Consider the following 21999-nt stretch of genomic DNA (forward strand, 5'->3'; position numbering starts at 1 on the left):
CTACATAAGGACACGTTGCAAAAATAAATTTGGATAGGCAATATTGTAAAATTAATTTTTATATAGCTGAAAATTGTTTTATATAAACATATATTGTAAAATAATAGATAAGGCAAAATTATAAAATTAATTTAGGTTGGTATGCCTGAATGGTCTACCTGTATGAGTTACCTTTTAGCATAAATAGGATTAGTTCGCATTAGTCATTAGTTTTAATCTTCCTCTTTAAAGATGATCACTTGGTGATCGAAACACGTGTCGAGGTGTTAAAAATAACGATTTGGTGTTGGGGAAAAAACTCCAGTAATATTCATTACTACACCAAAGGTTATATGTAATATATTCATGAAGTTGAATGTTGAATATTTTAACAATCACTTCAATCCTGAAATAGTAATTTACGTAACAAGTCCGGAAAATACTGTTTTTTGGACGAGCAAACACAATTCTAGGACGAGTCCTGGAAGTGTGTTTGGACGTGTTGCGAACATTTTTTGTCGGCAACAAATCAATGAGACACATTATTCTTTATTATATTTCTTTGATGAACAAAATTCAGAAAATTTTATTTCTTATTTGTATCAAATATTGAAATTCGAACAGAAGATACTAACAGAAACATTCTAGTTCCTAATTATATTAATATTTAAATGACAATTCATGCAATCGCTAATATTGAAGGGATGCAATTTATTTGAAATGCTTAGTATATTTGAATGTCTTTTGTCGAAGTCAGAATAAAAATAAGAAAAAGTTTGAATAAGGAGCTAGCATCAATATGAAGTGGCAATACGAGCCCTTCCCAAATGACAAATAGAGCAGCCGCTAAGAGTTAGGTTGTGCTGATATTCTATTTTAAAAAAAACATTGATTCACACGAAAAGTTCTTTTTCGTATTCAGTTTGTTCTGGAATAGAAAAAGATATCATTCACAAAAACAAAACACAAGGTAATATATGAAAGAGCACTGGAGTCACAGTACATGGGGTGTTCCATTTGAAAAATTAAGGATAATAAGATTTTATCAGAATTAACTCGTTAATTTTGAACACTCTGTGAAGAAATTGTTCGAACTGACTGGAAGAATATATTGAGAAAAAACTGAACCAAATCCCAGAAAATTTATATTTCAGATACACCTCGTATGAAATGGGGTTTTTCAGACATACTGATTTTTCAGAAAAATTGCAATATCTCAAAAGGCATCTTAGAAATCATCGTAGAATTAAAAAAAAAAGGATGAGAAGTGTTCCATTTAAAAAAACCTAACTTTGATATACATTATTCAGGAAAACCATGTATGAAGGAAAATAATTTAATAATGACTGAATCGTCTGGTTATAAAACATTTTCAAAAATATGTTTCCTCTAGTTATCACAATACCTCCTTTCTATTTGAAAATACGTTATTAGCGCCCTCTCGACGAAGAGTGATGCAACACTATAATTCTCTTTCAAAAAATACTGACAACGATACCCTTCTACGTAAATGTTTCCGTTCCAACGTTAAGAGGAGGGGACTATTTACATTCACCCTTGATATATGATAGATCACAAAAGTTAAAATAAAAACTTTTTCAAATGTTACTGTCAATGTCATTTTTGACAGGTAACGAATGACAGTTACTGATGGGCATTTTCTCATTGATTGAAATCAAAACAAAAACCAACAGCATATTCCAATTTCATGAATGCTTGCTAATAAAATGGCAGACACGATTTTTTCAAAATCGAATATGATGTTCCACTCACCACATTCATGAGTTTGAAACACACTGTATTAAAATATTAGGTGTCACCGAAATAGTTTCAAAATGAATGGAATGATTTTCAACCTGACTTATTTTATCTTTTTTTGGTTTCTCCCCAACATATAATTTTGTTATACAAATTAAGTTGTCAAGTGACAAGTTAAAAGGTTTGAAAAATATGGATGGTTATATAACTAACATATAACTACATTATTTCGAAGGTAAGATTTGGAAAATATGGGATTTCACATACCTTATTTTCTTTTCTTTCCAATTCATTATCGCTTACATCCAAAATAGCGAAATCTTCTTCGTACAGCAAGTCCTTCGACAGATCCCTAGATTTGTTCCTCGCATTCCTGACTGGATTTCTCCTGATCTTGAGAAGCTCATTATCATCAGCAGGATAATCAACAATTCTTTCAGGTGACGCTTTCTTGACTTCCTTATATTCTTTAACAAACACAACGTCATCGTCATCATCACTCAGCTCCAGGACTTCTGTATCTTCAATCAAGTTTTGTGCTTCTAAAACTCCTGTCACATTAGCAATGTCAACGAACTCTGGACAATCGACGACGTTGTGAGAACATAAAATTTCTAGAACAGCCAATCCATCTTTAACATTATGGTCAGTAAGGGACAAGTTTGCCTTTGAATTGGAAGATCCTTGTTTACCACTAAATTGAAAATTATTACCATCGAATACTATGTCCGGTATATCAAAATTTTGGACGAGTTGATCTGGTTTTGAACATGACTCGCTGACAATTGTGCACTCATCTTCAGAGCTATCGGAGCCACATATCGTTAAGGGTTCATTCGCTATGACCAGTTTACTATGTTCTATAGTGGAGACAAAATCGTAACATTCCTTCGCAATAGTATCGGTTTCCAAAGCCATGCTACCCGAAACTCTGTAACAAATAAGTCAAAGCTAGAGCGATCAAAAATATAAACTATTTCTCGGAATGTTCGTTTTGCCGCTATAAAGTATAATTGTAGTACTTCCTTGAATGTAATAATCAAGGAGTTTTGTAGAAGTAAAAAATTTCGTTTATAGCGGTTAAACTCACATTATGTGAAATATATAAATAATACAATTTTCGAAATGTCAAAATAAAATAGTAATTTTTATAGTTCAGCAATTAAACTGTTGCCAAGCTACACAATATACAACAGGCGCAAGAAACAAAATGTCATTTTGATTGATAGTTTCGTGCATGACAAATAATGAATTTTCTAGGTTGAAAGAAGATAGCTTATTCGGGAAATTGAGTGATGATTTTGAAGAGATATTGTAAAGAAACTTATTCGACCAAATAAATACGTGTATTTTCATTGGAGAATTATTAGACTCTATTGTTTGGTCTAGGACTGGTAACGATACGTTACCGTAATATCATAATTTTCTCAAAAGTTTGGTTAGGAGTAAATGCTACTTTCAATGAACAAAAATAGAAAAATCACACGTTTCAATCCATCGTCAGGTGATATAATAAGAAAGTATTGAATAGTGCACCAAAAAGCGTATACACACAAGAAATGTGTATACATTGTGGTGCATTATTCTTTGAAAGATATTTTTTGTGGAGTATACAATACTTCTTACTGATTTTTTTTGGGTATATAACCTTCCAAGTCTGAGAAATAAAATTAGAGCTATTCACAATTTGAGGCGAAAGTTTCAAAGTTAATTTTAAATATGGGATGGATATAATTTTATTATCAAATAAAGTCTTACTGACGTATTTAAATTCTATTTATTTGACAACTGTCATCAACATCTTCTTTCTACTAACAAACTTGATTTAACTAAAAATATTATCAGACATCACATAAAATAAATAAAAAATCTATATACAGAGGGAATAATAAAAACATACATTTTGAATCCAACATTCTCCCCCATTTTGAAATTGAAATAAAAAACAAAAGAGAAATTTCAAAATTACATTATAAATTTCACTCGAAACCATAACGATGCGGAGCTCTGACTTTTCGCCCCCTTCTTGTGACTATCTCTTTAGTTTTCTTTTTGATGCCTTGCTCTTCTGTTATGTAGTCCTCATCAGTTTCACCTTTGACTGCATTCATTTTCTTTTCAATTTGAAGAAAATTGTTACTGTCCTCTTCCGTCGTCACTTCTAAAGGATGTAAACGCTGAAACGGTCGAATAAGTTCCCCACTGTTCACTTTTATTTTCGCTACCCTGGGTACGTCATCTTTTCCAGGATAAATTTCCAATACTTTTCCTATAGGCCAGTTTATTCGCTTTACATTGTCGCTGCTGACAAGAACAACATCTCCAATTTTTAAACTACCTATTTTCCTTTTACCAGTATGTACGAGTTCCGCTAGATATTCCTTTCTGAATCGGCTTCGGAGTCCATCTCTTATCTTTTGCAGGTATCTATGTCGTTTCACTAAATGATGTCTGTCTATGATATCGAAATCTGGAGTTTCACTGGTAGATATATCCGAAATAAACATAGAAGGGCTGAGCGGTTTTAAATTATCTTCTTCCGAAATATAAGTTAAAGGCCTTGCATTAATTATGGCTTCACAATCGCATAAAGTCGTCATCAATTCTTCATAAGTTAAAGTTGCTTTCCCTAAGTTTCTACGAAGTAATTCCTTAATTACTCTGACCATGCGTTCCCACCAACCGCCCCACCAAGCGGCTGTTGGAGGATTCTGATGCCATTTGATTTTTCTAACTGTAGAGTAGTCCATAACTTCATTCCAGTCTATCTTCTTCAAGTAGTTTTTTGCTCCAATAAAATTTGTTCCGTTGTCAGAATATATAACTGAAACTCTTCCTCTTCTCGCTATAAATCGCCTCAGTGATGATAAAAATGCGTCTGTTGATAGAGATTTCACCAGTTCCAGATGCACTGCTCGATATACTGCACAGGTAAACAGTACGATCCAGGACTTGTCTCCCCCTTTCAAGTACAATGGTCCAGCTAAATCTACTCCCGTTATCTCAAAAGCGGACACATTGTTTATCCTATCTTTCGGTAGTGGAGCAAAAGGCGTATTTATGCATTTACTTCTGAATCGTTTGCACTGAACACATTTTTCTATCACTTCTTTAACAAATTTTCTTCCTTTCAGTATCCAAAATCTTTCACGAAGTATTCCAAGAAGTGTTTGAGTCCCTGCGTGAAGATGTATTTTATGTTGTTCCTCGATCAATTTTCTAACAATATCATGTTTATATGGTAAAACAACAGGATACTTGAAATCATTACTATCATCACCTAGTATAAGTTTAGTTTGTACACGTATAATATTGTTTTTGTCTATCATCAAATGAAGATTTCCAATCGACTTTTTATCCAAACCAAAACTTTCTCTCTGTATAAGTTTTAAAATACGAAGTTCTGCCATTTCCTTTTCATCGAAAGTTAATTCACCGGTTCTTATTTGATTTTTCTTTGAACAGTTATTATAAAATCTCAAAATATAACCCATCATTCTCACAATTTTCGTATATTTGGAGAAGTATCCGAAATGTCTGGAAAAATCTTCATTTTGTGCGAAGTTAACAGAAGTCGTTTTTCTCTGTTCAATATTTATATCCTCCGTTGAACAAATTATTTCTGTATGGGGCCAATTTTCTGGACTCTGTTTTAACCACTGAGGACCTTCCCACCACTTTAATTTAATCAGTATATTCGCAGTGCATCCTCGTGATGCAATATCTGCCGGATTACTAGCAGCGACCTAGATGTAGCCTTGAGTACGAAGCAAACTAGTAAGGCACAAATACTATCACTCTTGAGACAATTGGAAGACAAGAGTGATCGAATATTCACTATTGATGAGAACTTCAAGGAGCAGTTATTTTCCGGAAAGTTTAACGATGCCGAAGTTCAACAAGAGTTCGACGAAATGGAGTTTTATAGAGCTGAAGTAATCAAATATAAATCTGAATGCGAAATCCGATTGGCAGATAACCAAATGCGAGCAGATTGTGGAACCAGTTCACAAATTTCTTACGGTGAAAAAATCAATCGAAAATTCAGATTGCCAAAGTTAGAACTGATCAAATTCGACGGAAATGTGAAAAGCTGGATCGGGTTCTGGGGACAGTTTATCAAGATAGACCAGGATGAAGACATCGATTTAGAAGACAAGTTTCAGTATTTGGTGCAGGCAATGGAACAAGGATCACCAGCACGGGAACTTGTGGAAAGTTTTCCTCCATCCGGCGCAAACTACAAAAAAGCACTTGACCAGTTGAAAGTACGGTTCGCTAGAGACGAATTTCTGATTGAGGTTTATGTGAGAGAGTTGCTGAACCTAGTTCTTCACCAGGTAAACAAAAATAAGTCAGGTATGTCATTATCATCTTTATACGATAGATTGGAGACTCAATTACGAGCGTTGGAGTCATTAGGTGTGACAACTGAAAAGTATGCTGCAATGCTTTTCCCATTGGTTGAATCCGCACTTCCGAGTGAGTTACTCAAGATTTGGGAAAGACATCGTAGTTCGAAGGTGAAAATACATACTAAAAATGAAAAAGATAATTTTGCTTCTGATAACTATCTCACAATGTTGTTAGATTTCTTGAGAACCGAGGTGGAATCAGAAGAAAGAATAAATTTGGCAAAAACAAGTTTTGGAATTGAAAAGGAGCAGCCGAAACATAATAGTAAGGGAAAACGTTTACTGCAAGGTGAGCCTGAACTCTATTCTGCTGCAGCATTGTATACAGTTAATACAAAAGATTCCTTCAAAGGTAAGAAACCTAACTGTATATTTTGTAATAATAGTACCCATGCAAGTCAAGATTGTTTTGCTGCACAAAAACTTTCTTTGGAAGAGAGAAAAGCAAAAGTTGTGGAAAAGAAAGGTTGCTTTTCTTGTTTGAGAACCAATCATATCAGCAAAAATTGCAAAGCGTTTATAAGATGTTTAATGTGCGCACGGAAACATTTTCCAATAATGTGTTGTGATTTAGATTCGAAGAAGGTTCAACCAGATGAAAATTCCGAACGAAAATTGGAAAATGTTTTGACAAGTAATTTTTCAACTGACACACTCTTACAAACTGTCATTGTCAAAGTGACAAATAATCATAAACATAAACTTGTCAGGGCTTTGCTGGATTCCGGTTCTCAAAGATCATATGTTTCATCGAAATGTGCAAAAGATTTGAATTTTAAGCCATCAGGAAAGGAAAATATTATACAAGGTGTTTTTGGTGGTTTTCAGTCATCTCCTAATCTCCATAATATATACGATATCGCAATAAGTAATATTAAAGATGAGTTCTCTTGCAAATTATCAGTATTGGAACAGAAAAAGATATGTAATTATATACCTAGATTGCAAGATTTAGCTGTTATAGGCTATTTGAAGAATAAAAACATTATTTTAAGTGATATTGGTATAAATAATCCTCCACAAGAAATTGAATTGTTGCTAGGGGCAGATATTTTTGGAAATTTAATAACAGGGCATATTGAAACTTTGAATAATGGACTTGTTGCCATAGAAACGTATCTTGGATGGACTATAATGGGACAACAAGTCCATAACACAAGTAACAATCCTATTTTTTCCGGTTTTACTGATTTTTCTATTGCTGACTTGTGGGAATTAGATGTTTTGGGTATAAAAGAGCCCGCAAATACCACACCAAAAGAAATTATTGATTTTAAAACGGAAAAGTATTTTAAAGAAACGGTTTTGCAGACAGATGATGGTAGATATCAAGTAAATCTTCCTTGGAAAGAAGGTCATCCAAAACTTTCTAACAATAAAGAAATAGCTGAAGCAAGATTATTGTCTTCAACAAAAAAGTTAATCAGATTAGGAAAATTTGAAGACTATAGTAAGGTTTTTGCAGAATGGGAATCATTAGGTATTATAGAAGAAGTTAGGGGAGATTCAATTAATATGCCAAGTCACTATTTACCTCATCGTGCCGTTATTAAAGAAAATAGTATTACTACTAAAATTAGGCCAGTATTCGACGCATCAACAAAGGATAATAACGGAAATTCACTAAATACGTGTTTAGAAAAAGGTCCTAATCTGTTAGAATTGATCCCTTCATTGTTGATAAAATTCAGAATAGGACTAATAGGAGTTACATCTGATATAGAAAAAGCATTTTTGCAAATTGGTGTTAATCCCAATGAAAGGGACAATTTGAGGTTTCTTTGGTGGGTAGATGAATCAAAAACCGAAAAGAAAATCTTTAGGCACTGTCGAGTGGTTTTTGGTTTGCGGCCTAGCCCTTTCTTGTTAGGTGCAACTATCAGTCATCATTTAGATAGGGCACCAATTCATTTGAAAAACACTGCTGATAAATTGAAAACATCGTTTTACGTTGACAACTGTCATCAACATCTTCTTTCTACTAACAAACTTGATTTAACTAAAAATATTATCAGACATCACATAAAATAAATAAAAAATCTATATACAGAGGGAATAATAAAAACATACATTTTGAATCCAACAGTTAATTTCAGGTTTTGAGAACGGAAAAAAATTGTTTTCTATATTAAAAAAAGCTAAATATAAAGATTTCATTTCTTTCAATTGATTTGTAGGCAAAATGTATGAATACGACAAGTTACTGGATAATTGGACTTTTCAGTGGTTTATATCACGCAGTAACCTTTTGTGGTGAACTTTTCAGTATGCCCTTTTTTACATTTCAGCAGATTCTCTATTAATTTAGCTTTGTTAATTTTTCAGATTATGGAAGGTTATATTAAGTATCCAAAAAAACCAGTAAGAAATAAATAAATACGTTTATTTTAAAATGAAATGATGGGTTGGCTAATACCTTGTTGGCATGGTATTTTTATTGTCCAAGTCATATAATGTAACCGAATAAGCATGAAATTTGGATAGAGTTTGCCATTCTGTTTAATGTAGATTCCAATATGCAGAGCAATAGCTGATTACGATTACTAAAATGCCATCGCCTAACAAAAAAACAGTCGTCAAGAGTGTATCATTATATAACATTTTAATGAACTGTTCTACTACCCATGTACTAAATGAAATACAACATAACAAGAACCTACATACAAAATTTCAGCCTCCGAAAATATAGCAGTGCGGAGAATCAGTGATGAAAAGGTAATTTTCATATGTAAACGCACCCCTTTTACCCCCACGGGGGCACCCCACTTGGAATATTTATTAATTCTTTCTTAGCTTCCTAGGACTTACCAATACGGTTAAACAGAGATAAATGAGTGACTTTCGCATATATAGTATAGATAGATAAACTTTATCACAGTCAAGTAGTTTAGTGATCCAATAATTTTTCTGAAGAAAGGTTGGTTGGTTAACAGAACCAATTAAAAAAAATTGTTTACTTGCCGACGTTTCGAATTCAATTAAAATCTTCTTCAGGGCTTGGACAGTAGTTTCTTCGTGTTGATAACATTACTATTTTGAAAACCATCAGACATATTAGAAACATATTGAAAAAATTAAAAACATTGCAACAAACTTCCGAGACAACACCAACACAAAAAGACATGAAACAAACAAAGTGATTCGGACGAATCTTTATTACGATAAGATTAACTTGACGCAACGCTGTAAGTCATTACGCGTCGCGTCCACTGTAAGACGACGGGGGACGATGCGCGAGGGTAGAGGGGCGCTCAATGAAGCGCCATCGCCGAGAACGCGGGCAGACGCGTGAGGGCAGACGTCGTTGACGGTTGTGTTAGTTTTGCGAATTTCTGTATATGTAACATAATTCAATTCTCAAAGCTATTCACTATTTAGTGCAATTGGCATATATTTTAGTTACTGTATTTTTAAAATAAAAATATAAATTACTAGCTGTTGCCCGCTATTATATTAACGTACAGCCAAAGCTACGGAACCTAAAAATCTTGAAATATGCAGGTAGGTTCTTTGTATAGCGCATCTAAGAGGAATCAGGGATTATACTATATTATATCCGATTCAATTTCATAACGGATGTTTGAAGTACAAACTGAATAGGAATAAGTGATTTTCGTATAATTCAATATCTATACGAAAGTAGTTGTTTCTGAGAGTATTTTTCTTCCAGTTTATATCTGAAAGTAACTTCTATGCATGATCTACACATCTTCATAAAGAGTTCATTTTGACCCTAATTGATTTCTTCCTTCTTTTGGAAGTGTTTACGCAATTTTTTGTACTCGTATAGTGATGGATGAGTGAACAATAAAAAGCTTTTTTCCATTAACGTTTTGTTTTGGCTTGATTATTCACGGAATGAAGACAATACAAGAAAATATCCATATTTTCCTCAATTCCTCGTGAAGTCCTACTCAGCAGTATGTTAATACGAAATTCCGATGGAAAATCTCAAAAACGTGACGTTATTTAATATGTTATTTTTGGATTAAATATAGGAATCCATAATTATATGTTGATTCCGAAGTCTATAAATTTAGATTTCATAAACAGGATCTCACTGATAAATATTTTTGCTGAGGATTTGAAATAATATTGGAAATCAAACGGAAGCTTTTTTCAAAGTGTGCGTCAATTTGTTGTTCCCAGAGTTTTTTTACATAGACTTATAGGTTCAAACAAACGAGGATATGCTCGAAGTGCAAAAAAAATGGTTAATATCTGCGGATTTTAGATATCTGAAGGATGAGTCCATAAGTATGAATGAAATAGAAAATTCAAATAACACGTTATACTCATATTGTATGACTAGTGAATATCTCACAACAAAGTGTTATTTGAATACGTTACTGATTTTTATCAGGTATCGGTCAATTCCATCGCATAAAATAGAGAATATTGAACTTACTCAAAAAAAAATTAAATTAATTTTTTGGATAATCCTTCTACCATTTGAAATGTAAAAATATTTTTCTAATGGAAGTATTTCCTGAAAAAAGAGAAAATTACTGGGGTTAGCAAAAATAAATAAATGCATAATTTTCACTATTAGTTTAAATTAGGCAGCAACTTGTATTTTAAATTTACCTGAACAGTTCGCTTTAAAAAAGAAACAGGATTTGGGTCCAGAAAAGTCAAGTTTCTTATCAAGACGAATTGTTTTTGTTATTTAATGATTTCTAGTTTGAAAATTCATAAAAATCCTTATCAAAGCAGTTTTTCGGGGTAGTAGACTAGTGTAGATAGCAAATTCTGATGGCAAAAAAATAAAAGTTTTTGCTAGGTAATGACCAGTTACCCTTTATGCAAGGTTCTTTTCAACTTAACTTCAAAGTTTGGGAAAAATCGCATAAAACTGATGTTTTTCTCAACTTCAAAAGTATCATGAAGTATTCTGAGTGACACCAATTAAAAACTCCTCTTGTATTTAGAGGCATGTAAGGTTAACAAGACTCAAAAACAACATAAAAAAGATCTTCAGGCACTATAATGTAGATTATCCTGTACTCTCATTTGGCCCATTAGTCTTCTATGTAACTGATCAAAATTATAATAAAATAATTCACAATACTTGGCATACAATCACAGGTTGTGAGGCATATCAAAAATGATATTTAACAAAGCTCCAGTTTCTCATTTTCTTAAAATTTGTAGTCATTTTTATAGCCGTTAATTTTGAATTTATAGAAGTTTAATGAATAGCTTGTGAACATTTCTGCTAGTAGCCTTGAAGGACATCTAGAAATATTGGCGAGGTTGTTTTTTGTTGATGGAACTTTTGGAAAAATATATTACACGGTTTGATAAACAGAATCTCGGAACATGCGTTTTGTATCAATTAAAATTCTTGAGGCTCTATTTTCGGTGTTGCGAACTTGAAACTTTATTTTTATTTACATTCCTTTCAAACGGTTATGAACTGCTAGAAATAAATGTTACGGATGATATATGTCTGAATCGTGCTCCCAATTTTGAAGTGCACGAGTGTTTTTTGGGTTTATGGACACTTTTGACGTATATCAGGCTGGTTTCATTTTGGATATTGAAACTTATGGACAATATTCTCACATAAGTATATACAACACTAAACTAGATGTTCCAAAATGATTTATTTTTAGTCTTAGTCCAAACTGACCTACTAGTTTCCTGTCTCAAGGATACACCCTTCACACTCTTAAATTCCAGTCAGTGGTATTTGAGACACTTGAGTTATGAAACAACTCAAACCGTGAGTAGGGAATCGGAGCCGTTAAATTATCGTCTTCAAAGTAATCATGATAACCATTGTATGGTTACATCGATAAACTTCTCGAAGACAATAATAAAGAAATAGATTCAATATGAATTTAGATGTAATATGAATTGGGTAACCAAACTAATCAACAATAAATAAATTCGATTAGCAGAACATAGCCAAATTCCTCAGGATGACCATTATGTGATTCTTGCGTTCCTAATCTAGATTACGAAATTTTGAAAATTTCATTACTGAAAACTAACCTGATCTATACATTAACCTAGTCTATTGATCTTTCAATTTATTCTATTCATATACCTGCCTCAAAACTGTAAATATGTATTAGGTAAATATATTTGAAAATTTTACGTGCAAGTTGCATACCTAATAGGTGATAAATATAGAATAGTTTGTACATAGGTAACAATGGAATCAGTCATTTGAGAAACCCCCCTAGTGCACAAACTGAAACATGTGAGAAAAAAAAGATTAAAAACTTGAAAAAGTTCGATAACGAGAACAGTCTATCCGGTTTGTAATATTTTCTTGAGCCGGGTATAGATCTACATTACAGTTTGCAAAATAATCGAAAAAATGACAACCAATTTGTTTCTTAAACGATGAATTAAATGTCAGATGACAATATTTTCTTGTTTCATAGTTTTTAGAGCAAAAACTTTCACTATTGAGTTTTTAAACTCAAAAGTTTTTAATTCTGCAAAGCGTTTTCAACATATCTTTCTGGACAGCTCTTTTAGACAACATTCTATGGAAACATCAATTAATTGAATTGAAACGATTTCTGAAGGCATTTTGTTCATATATATGTCAAACAAAACCTCAATATTCAAAATGCTAGCAAAATAATATGAAAATAGATACGGACCCTAATCGCAGAATCCCCATTTTGCTATAAGTATTTATCAAAAAAAAATTCATCCCAATAACACATCACGAGTTTACTAAAATGATGCGTCAAAAATTACTACTCGAGACAGTCATCGATAGTAATACTCAACAATTGTTGCCTCTTGATATTTAACTATTTGTGGTTATTATCTGTTGTGATGCACCCCTGGTCAAATCTAATCACTTTCTAACCATTTAACCTACATTTTGGCTACTCTGGCGAAGGCGCTGGTACTTAGTCTCATCTTAGTACCAGAACTTCAATGATTTAGAATATTTGTAGCCCCACAAAAAACCATTGGTGTTTCGTAAAGAGAACAAGGTGGTACTTTATTCGTACCACTAAAATATTTTGATAAATGAATGAATATATTTCGCAATACGTCAACAAGTATGATATTGGACCCCCGAGCCTTTACTGTTGTTAGTAATCTCCCTGGAAATTTCAGAACTTCTGAGAGGTACAGGGATTAGCCTCTGTTATAGGTAGCTGATGATACTGAGGTACATTCTCCTCGTCGCTTACCAAGAACTCCGGTGAAAAACATGCCATTTGTCCTGGTTCAGTCTAAGATGTCATAGGGGATAATCGAATGGGGAGGAGTTGAAGATTGTCATTTGGAGAATCTTGATACGATCCAAAAGTGGATTTGAAAAATAATACGACACGAGGCAATTATTCTGTATTAGTATTCTGAATAATATTCAAAAAGGATATATCCATATCACCCTAGCTGAACACACATGACACATAGATAATATAAAATGTATTTTGAGTACAACCGTCAATAACTATTGTCGCTGAACTACTGTGAATATTAGCCCGATTGTAAGCACTACTTCATAATTCAACCTTATTTTAATAATGTCTAACATCAATTTTATATTACTCATACCTCATGTGTACTAATTTTTTATTATTTACTGGTATGGAAGGAACACCCCTTCGGCGATGCTCCTCTTGTGATGCCGCTGTTTATTTACTCCTTTATCATATTTGAGAATTTATGTATATTTACTGAATAAACATTATTATTCGTTGTCTATATCCGAGTCTATTCGTCTAACTCTTTTTTGGGTTTTCACTCGTTCGCTCGCTTTATGATAGGAGGCTGTTCTTTGTCTAACGCTGTAGTTAATTAAGAGCGTTATCGCGGTCATGAATTGGACTTTTGATGGTCAAAATATTTCGAACCAGCTCCTCTATGCTGGACTTTTATCATACAAGGTATTGAAACAAACCTTTTTACTGTTCGCAAACGATATTAACGAACAAATCGCAACACTCACCTGCCAAATCTCAAAAGACAAACACAGCACTTCCGTACACTAAACACGTGTTAAAATTCTCACTGGGCATCTACTTCTGGGGACGTCCTTTCACTAGGAAGGTTGACATAAGAATTAATGTTAATACAAATTCTGTGTCGTGCTTTTATAGTAATTTCTACATGATACATTCATTACCTGAACTATTTACCTATCAAGGAACAACTCATAAAACTGGAAAACTTTTACCTGGACCACCATCTCACCTACTTTTAGGATCTATCCTAATCACTAATTTCATCCCTGCAAAACTGAATTCAATAAAGTGGAACAACTCAAATCTATTTTATCGTTAGGCAATAATCCCGAATTTTTAAATCTATTGATTTCTGAACATTCCAAAAGATTGAGCTTTGAACGTCATAATGGGATTGAACTCGTGCCCCTCTATCAAAAGATGGTTCGCAAATGTTGAATTTGTCTTTCAATTCAATATACTTTTTTATTGTTATGGAAGGAGTTCTTCCGGTTTGCCCGATATCAAATTTTGGACAAGAACCACCTCGTAACCATTGTTGACAATAAAATGTTTTATGAAAATCAGTTCTCTTTGAAAATTGATATCTAAAGTGGAATATTCAAGTCTGTGAATGCTGCTACTTAAGTAGCAGCATGGATATTATTGACTCAATCTTTTTTGAGGTGGATATCGTAAACCTAATTTTGCTTTTCATTTCAATGGACAACCACTAGAGGTAACAAAAAAATATGTTTATCTGGGATTAACTTTCACCTCGTCAGGATTATTCCCGGAAATATCATCAGTTGCTAGCATTAAGGGAAAACAGGCTATTGGCTCTGTAATCCCTATTTTGTCTAAAGCTAAAATTGACACCTGGTATCCACGAGTAAAATTATTTGAATCATTAGCAATGAGTCTTATGTTTAACTCAGTTACGGCACGAGGCATTATACAGGCCTTTTTTTTGCTTGTACTACTATTGCTATCTCGGAAACGGTAGGTCGTACAAGGACGGTTAAATGGAGCAAAAGTTACTTTTTTAGGGATGCAACACAATGGTATTTTCAGATCCATAAAATAATAAACGGTTTGTGAGATATTTGGAAAAAACTGAAAATGACAGAATTTTATTTTCAATAATATCGAAAAATGACAAGAAACTTTTTGCTTTATTTTATGTGCTTTATAATCTGGGTGTCCTCATTTTTCAATGCAACGTTTCGTTTATTGAATTCCATCATTAATATATGATTTTTAAATACGGACCTGTATACTGTTTTATACATTTTCGTAGTAATTATAATTACAAATTCGGTGATATATCACAACATCTATATTTCCTGACGTTCCTTCCCGAAACCACACCATCACTATCATTTTTTATTAAGAGCTCGAATTTCCGAATGTTACTGACATCCAGAGTTCTTCTGTAATGTCGTTCATTGAGATTATATTTGTATTCACTGAAATCCAACTAAATTTCTGTCAGGGTCGTCCTGAAAAAGGGAGACCAATAATCTTTGTATCAATACCAAGCCACTCATAATTTCCAAATGTCTTTTGAAAATTTGTAGCTACCCAAAAATTTCTGTTCAGAAAATGAGAATATCAACAAGAATTAACTAATAAAAATACTGTATTGAAAAAGTCATAGATGATTTTCACGAGAAACACGATAAGCGATAATTTCTTTCTTTGAAGTAAGCCATGAAATACATGAATATGAATGTCAAGTTAATTGTCACAGATAAAAAAGTTATTCAAATCGTCGAGCGATTTTAAAGGAGAAACATGAATTTTTCCAATGACGAAAAAGTGGATATGCTTTTTGTATATTCGAGATGTTTGACGAATGCTACCAAATCTCTGGCAATGTATCAGGAATTGTATCCTGAACGACGACAACCTAATCATAGATATTTTCAACGAATCGAAAATACTTTGGCGAAATTATGGATCTATTGAAAAACCTTCCGAAAGAAAATGTACGGTTACTGAATGTGGTGGCGATAATGAAATCGGCTTTTAGGTGAGTTCAAAGAAGATTCACAATAATCATAAGGTGACATTAATTTGATTTAGGATTCATAGAAAATAAAAAAATGACAACAATAATTCGTTATTCAAGCTTTCGGAACTATATTTTTTCCCTTATCAAGAATTGCACAAAATAAAGATCATGTGAATATTATACAGTAATAGATATGTTACAAAAACTCACCAAAGTTAGTATAAAATATAAAAAAGGCATATAAATCCAAACATAAAAACGAAAAGTCAAATGCAAAATTTGACATTGAAAATTTTGTTAAAGCACCAGAGAAAATGTGATTATTATAATATTTACACATACAGTGAGATTTATATGTAAGTGTAAGTGAAAAATTACACAACACAACAAAAAAATATTTTTTGAATGTTTCCTACACTAAATTAGTCAATTTCTACTAATTTTGGGGTGATAAAAACGAAAATAACAATGAAAAATTTTTATTAGCTCTGGTTTTTGAGATATACAGTACTTAATCTTAAAGAGTAGTTATACTATACGTGAAAAGTGAAAGTACATAAAACAATATTGTTATGTTTCTTTTAGAATATTTTAAGTACAAAATTAATAAAAAAAAACATTATTCTTAGTGTTTTGACAAATAAAAGAAGTTTGTACCACCAAATTTCAATTAAGTCCATCCGATTCATTGTAAGATCGCTGTCGTTTAGCTTGTCTTTTATAAAACACTTCTGGAGCATCCCTACACACAGACCAGCAGTAGTCTGCAAGCATTGCTTCATTCCAACGGCCCTGATATCTCTGTTCCATTAAGGCAATGTCTTGATGGACTCTTTCTCCATGTTCGTCACTCACAGCTCCACAGTTTTGTGGGAAGAAATTAAGACAAGAGTGACAGAAATTAAGACAGAAATAACAGTCATCTGTATGATTGGTAGGCTCACGCCAATCCATAGGTACTGCAAAAGCCATTGCCCGGTTTTTATTTTTCAACCACTCTCGCAATATGACGGAACAAGAATTACAACATATATGAGGAGCCCATGATTTACCTTGGTCCCCAACTTTCACACCAAAATAATGTTCATAGGCTGTCTTAACGATAGGTGTCATTTTACGTTTCTGAGCCTTAAATGTTATTTCACCACATATATAGCAAAAGCTATCGACAGAATTCACACACTTTCGAGGCATTTCAGATCAGCACTTGAATTAATTTAAAAATCAACTTCAGACGATAATTTCAATAGCAACCACGTGCGTACAATTGACAAACTCACATAGGTTATGTTTACTACTTAAGAACAGCTGATGAGAGGGGTGTTATGTAAACGAACATGTGTACCAACTGTTGGTGATGAAATATTTCATTTGTTGAAAACTCAATATACATATATGTATAATATAATGATACTATATCTTGAAAACAAGAGCTAATATATAATTTTTATGGTCACTTTCGGTTTTTAACACGTGGAAATACATTAAAATCATCTAATTTCAACCCCGAAACAAAAACTTTGTTGTGTTGTGTTATTAGTAATATGATATTGAAATTATTTGTTCAATTTTATTTATCAAAAGTTAAAATATAATTGTAAATTTGACTTAAATTTTGTATTTCTGATTTTTTCTTCGAATTATTATTATGTTTACTTATGTGAACCATTTCCAGAAAAAGCCTTTTGAATTTATTATTTTCAACTGTTAAAATTTTAGTATTTTGATAATCCATAACATGATCTGAAGAGATAACATGTTCAGCTAGTCCACAGGAACGTTTGTTTAGTCTGCAGTCACTTTTATGTGAAGTGATTCTTCCAGATAGATTACGATTGGTCTCACCAATGTAAATTGAATTACAAGAAGAACATGGAATACTATATATAACATTATATTTTTCTTTGTTGCTGAGAGGGGTTTTGATTTTAGAATATAGGGTTGAAATTGTTTTATAAATCTTGGAAGAAATTCTAATACTTTTTATGTCATGAAATATATCAAGTAATTTAAAAGTTAAATTTGGAATATATCTTATAGAATAATTGTATTATATTATATTCAACTTACCCAAATTCAATCTTAATTCAAGTTATCCAAATTTATCTACCCTAACCTCACGTAGTATTAGGTATGAAATTTCCGAAACAGATAATTCTTCTTCTAATGAGAATACTCAAATTATATATAATTATTCTATTATATATAACAAAAAATAACAAAACAAAATTACAAAAATAGTGTTTCCATAGCCCGCAGATATTGTCTGAAATACCCAAGCACATCAACAACTTAAGTCCTTCCATCACTTTCACAATGGAAATTGCCTTTTTTAGATGTATCGGTGAAGAGGACGGACACTAAATGGTAAACATCTGTATTTCGAAAACCCACCCACACAGGACAGTATCTGAACCAGAAATCCAACCACCATCAATCGACTAAGAAAGGAATCATCAAGACTCTACTAGATCGTGCCTTCGGGCTCTGTAATACAAAGGAAGGTCTCGAAAGGGAAGTAGGCATCATCAAAAACGACCTTTTACGAAATGGTTATTCCAGAGTGATGGTGAAACAGGCTTTAGCTAGAAGACAGCAAGAGCTCCACAAGGAAGAGAAGCCTCCACAACCAGTACTTGTACTTCCCTACATCAGATGATTATCGGAAAGGATACGAAGGATTGGGTCCAAGTCAGGACCTGCTTCAGATCTGGGAACACTATCCGCAGCAGCCTCACGAAAACCAGGCCACCAAACGCGGACTGCGATTCCAAGAATTGCATTTACATCGGTGAAACTGAGAGGCCATTGAAAGTTCGCATTGCTGAGCACAAGAAATACACACAGCGAGGAGAAATCAGCAAATCCGGAATAGCAGAGCATGTTTTGACTCATCAACATAATATCAGGTGGTCTCAAGCTGAAATCATCCGCAAAGAGGAACACTGATTTAGGAGAAAATTCAAAGAAGCCGCGTATATGTTGTCCAACAACGCATTCAATCAAGCTAACGTAGAGATACGTAACACATGGAAACCTCTAATCAAACGAAAAACGACCAACTCCCGCCAAACGGTCATCTCCCGCTAAAACCAATGAAGTGGAGAGAGAGAGAAGAGGGGATAGGTGAAAGCACTCGAATGGCCTATACATAGTCATATCTCGGAGGAATAAGTCCAGTTATCACCCGAAGACGATTGTGGATACTAACAATCGAAACATCGTGACATAACTTGGTTTGAAATCTTTTAATTTTTTTCATTTCTGTTAATAATCATTTTTATTTTTTAGCTTTTATTAATATTTGTTACGAAACAAAACAAACAATGCCTTCAGAATTTGAATGAACTTATTCATGCTTTAGAGAATATAACTATTCCGGTAGCCACAGAAATCTCAGAATATATCTGGACCATTCTCAGGTTACGTTCATTTATAGTGAAATCAGAAACAAGTTCTGAACCAGGTCTATTCAGTTTCAAAGAATGACACTTTGGTGATCCTAATAATAATATCACTCTCGTTTTTTTTTTAATAAAAAAACTTAGCCTACAGAATAAATAATAATTTGAGTAAATTCATTAAAAACAATAAAGATAAAACTCCAGTGTCAGACAGATCGTGAGAATAAAAGTTGACTTATGGTTCTTGTCCAAAATTTTATATCAATAACGATCATGACATATAGGAGTAGCATTTGAAAGAGAAAGTTTCAAAGCTCAACCAGCTTTATGAGTTGTTCCTAGAAAAGTAAATTGATTGGGTAATGAATTTATCATGTAGAAATAGTCATAATGATCAAAATTACTATAAAAGTACGACACAGAATTTGTTCCAACAGTATTGGGATGCCCGAAGATGCTATATTTTTGTATTTTGATGTATATTTTGCTGTATTTTATGTCGGTAAGTAAAGACGATAACTAAATTATCATTTAATGTTATTTATCAATTCTCACAATTGAAACCATTATTGATTTCATTACAATTGTTTTAAACTATAACACAGAAATTTAAAACATACCGAATTCATCATCTAATTAATTTTTATTAGTTTGAATATCGAAGTCCCAGGTGTAAAGGTGTGTGTAAACGGAAAAGTTAACGGTTGTGAAGGTTTTTAAATGTCTGCTCTACCCAATTTAAAACGAATTCTGGTTATATAATGATGAAAGTTGGATTTTTGAATAGAAACCTCCTCCTCCTTTCTAAAAATATTCATTTATTTGACTACAGGTAAAAGGAAAATATTACTCATACATTAATCTTTCATAAAATTTATGATCATGAAAATGATCATGATCATGAAATTGTGAAATTCGAACGTATTGTCCAGATCACAGCGATCATAGGAGTGCACGTGTGTCTCGACAAAATTATTCTCACAACTTCATTTCTTAATTTCATGCATCTACGTATTAAAGTTTCGGATTCATGAAAATCTGTGTTTTAGTTTCAATTTTCAATCGATAACACACCGATGAATTAAACAGAAAAATAATAAAAATCGAGATGTTTCAGTAGGGTATTTCATAAATCATCAATTATTTCCCCGCAAAAAAAACGTCAATTGTGTTACCGTTTTTTGTTGGGTATGTAACACTCATTTAATCAGTCGAACACTGGACTTGACTGCCAATAGTCGTGGATTCAAGTCATATATAAAGCAGTTTTTTATTTTTCAAACGCTTGATATCCAAAATATTTCAAATTAAATGAAGTAACAAAAATTGGAAATATTTACGTATTTTAGATTGCTTCTTGTTATGAAATTAATGGTGATACTCTGATTCGATATATCCTTTAAAAATAAACCTATCTATACTCAAGAAATGAAAGAATATGAAAGAGAAACATTTACAATAAAAAAGTTACAACCCCCAGAAGTTTGCCTCCGTTATTTATGATCTTAATTTAACAAAAATAGAACGTCGCGCGTCCGTAACGGCCGCTGAAGACAGTATACCACATGAAATATTTTTTTATCATATTAAATACCAATTCAAACATTCGTGTTAGGAATCACACGTTAAAAGGTGAGACCTCGTTAGTCCTCAGCTCGCACAAGTTTCTCAACTTCTGAGAGTTGTCGTTCGTATGGGGGCAACAGCTGATTGAATCTGTTTAAAAATCTGTTTTCCGTTAATCAGCTGCCGCCCCCATACGAACGACAATCCTCAGAAGTTGAGAAACTTGTGCGAGATAAGGACTAACGAGGTCTTACCTTTTAACGTGTGATTCCTAACACGGATTAAAGGAAACACAGATTTTAAACAGATTTAAACGGAATAGAATAAGTTGTTATTTGAACACTTTAAAAAATGAAGTCCGGTTGGAGACAATTGTCTCTCTTGATTTTTCAAAAAGTTACATGTTTGTTACCAACAACTTTCATCCGACTCCATTTTAACAAATGAAAAATATTTGCCTTTCATATATATTTCATATGTATATATAAGAAAATCTTGGGAAGAAAATTGGATTAGATAATTTAGGAAACACTTGCTATATGAATAGCATTTTACAGGTGTTGTTCATGACGAACAATTTCGAGAACGAGGTTTTAACCTACTTATTCACCAAACTCAATTGTTCATTCAGTTGCAGTTTAGTAAGAATGTATCATCTTTTCCGCCAACCGATTTCCTGGAGTCTTTGAAGCCCACTAGATAATCGTTAGGACAAGAGGATTGCTCCGAATTCTTGGGTTCTTGTTGAATAATTTCGTGAGCAGGAAAATATCAGAAACAATACTCCTGACCGCTCTGGATTGAATGATTCCGTATAGTCTAACTCATCTTGTGTTTGTAGTTCTTTTGCTGGGAAATCTTCCCTTGTTGTTTCATTTCATGATTTGTATTACCACTTTCTTCTTTAATATATTATTCCCACGGAGACT

General features: G+C 32.9%; 1 protein-coding gene and 1 long non-coding RNA gene across 5 annotated transcripts in view; one reads left to right on the forward strand and one right to left on the reverse strand.

Annotated features, from left to right (window-relative positions):
* The window catches only part of LOC111509284 (uncharacterized), a 101242-nt gene that overhangs the window by 1853 nt on the left and 77390 nt on the right, over positions 1-21999 (reverse strand). For 3 of the 4 annotated variants that reach the window (XM_074170588.1, XM_074170591.1, XM_074170590.1), the window contains exon 3: positions 2005-2668. In XM_074170588.1, coding sequence (XP_074026689.1) covers positions 2005-2668 — 664 coding nt within the window. Of the gene's footprint in view, positions 1-2004; positions 2669-2827; positions 2893-21999 lie in introns of those variants that run through there. The other variant, XM_074170592.1, reaches the window with a different exon arrangement.
* Positions 15797-19632, forward strand: LOC141480529 (uncharacterized). The gene is made up of 2 exons (XR_012464404.1): positions 15797-16118; positions 18353-19632. It is a non-coding gene; the product is annotated as an uncharacterized lncRNA (long non-coding RNA).

Source organism: Leptinotarsa decemlineata, unplaced genomic scaffold (genome assembly GCF_025532065.1).
Source record: "Leptinotarsa decemlineata unplaced genomic scaffold, Ldec_3_MD MMD2_P_RNA_scaffold_9, whole genome shotgun sequence".
NCBI classification, from domain to species: Eukaryota; Metazoa; Arthropoda; class Insecta; order Coleoptera; family Chrysomelidae; genus Leptinotarsa; species Leptinotarsa decemlineata.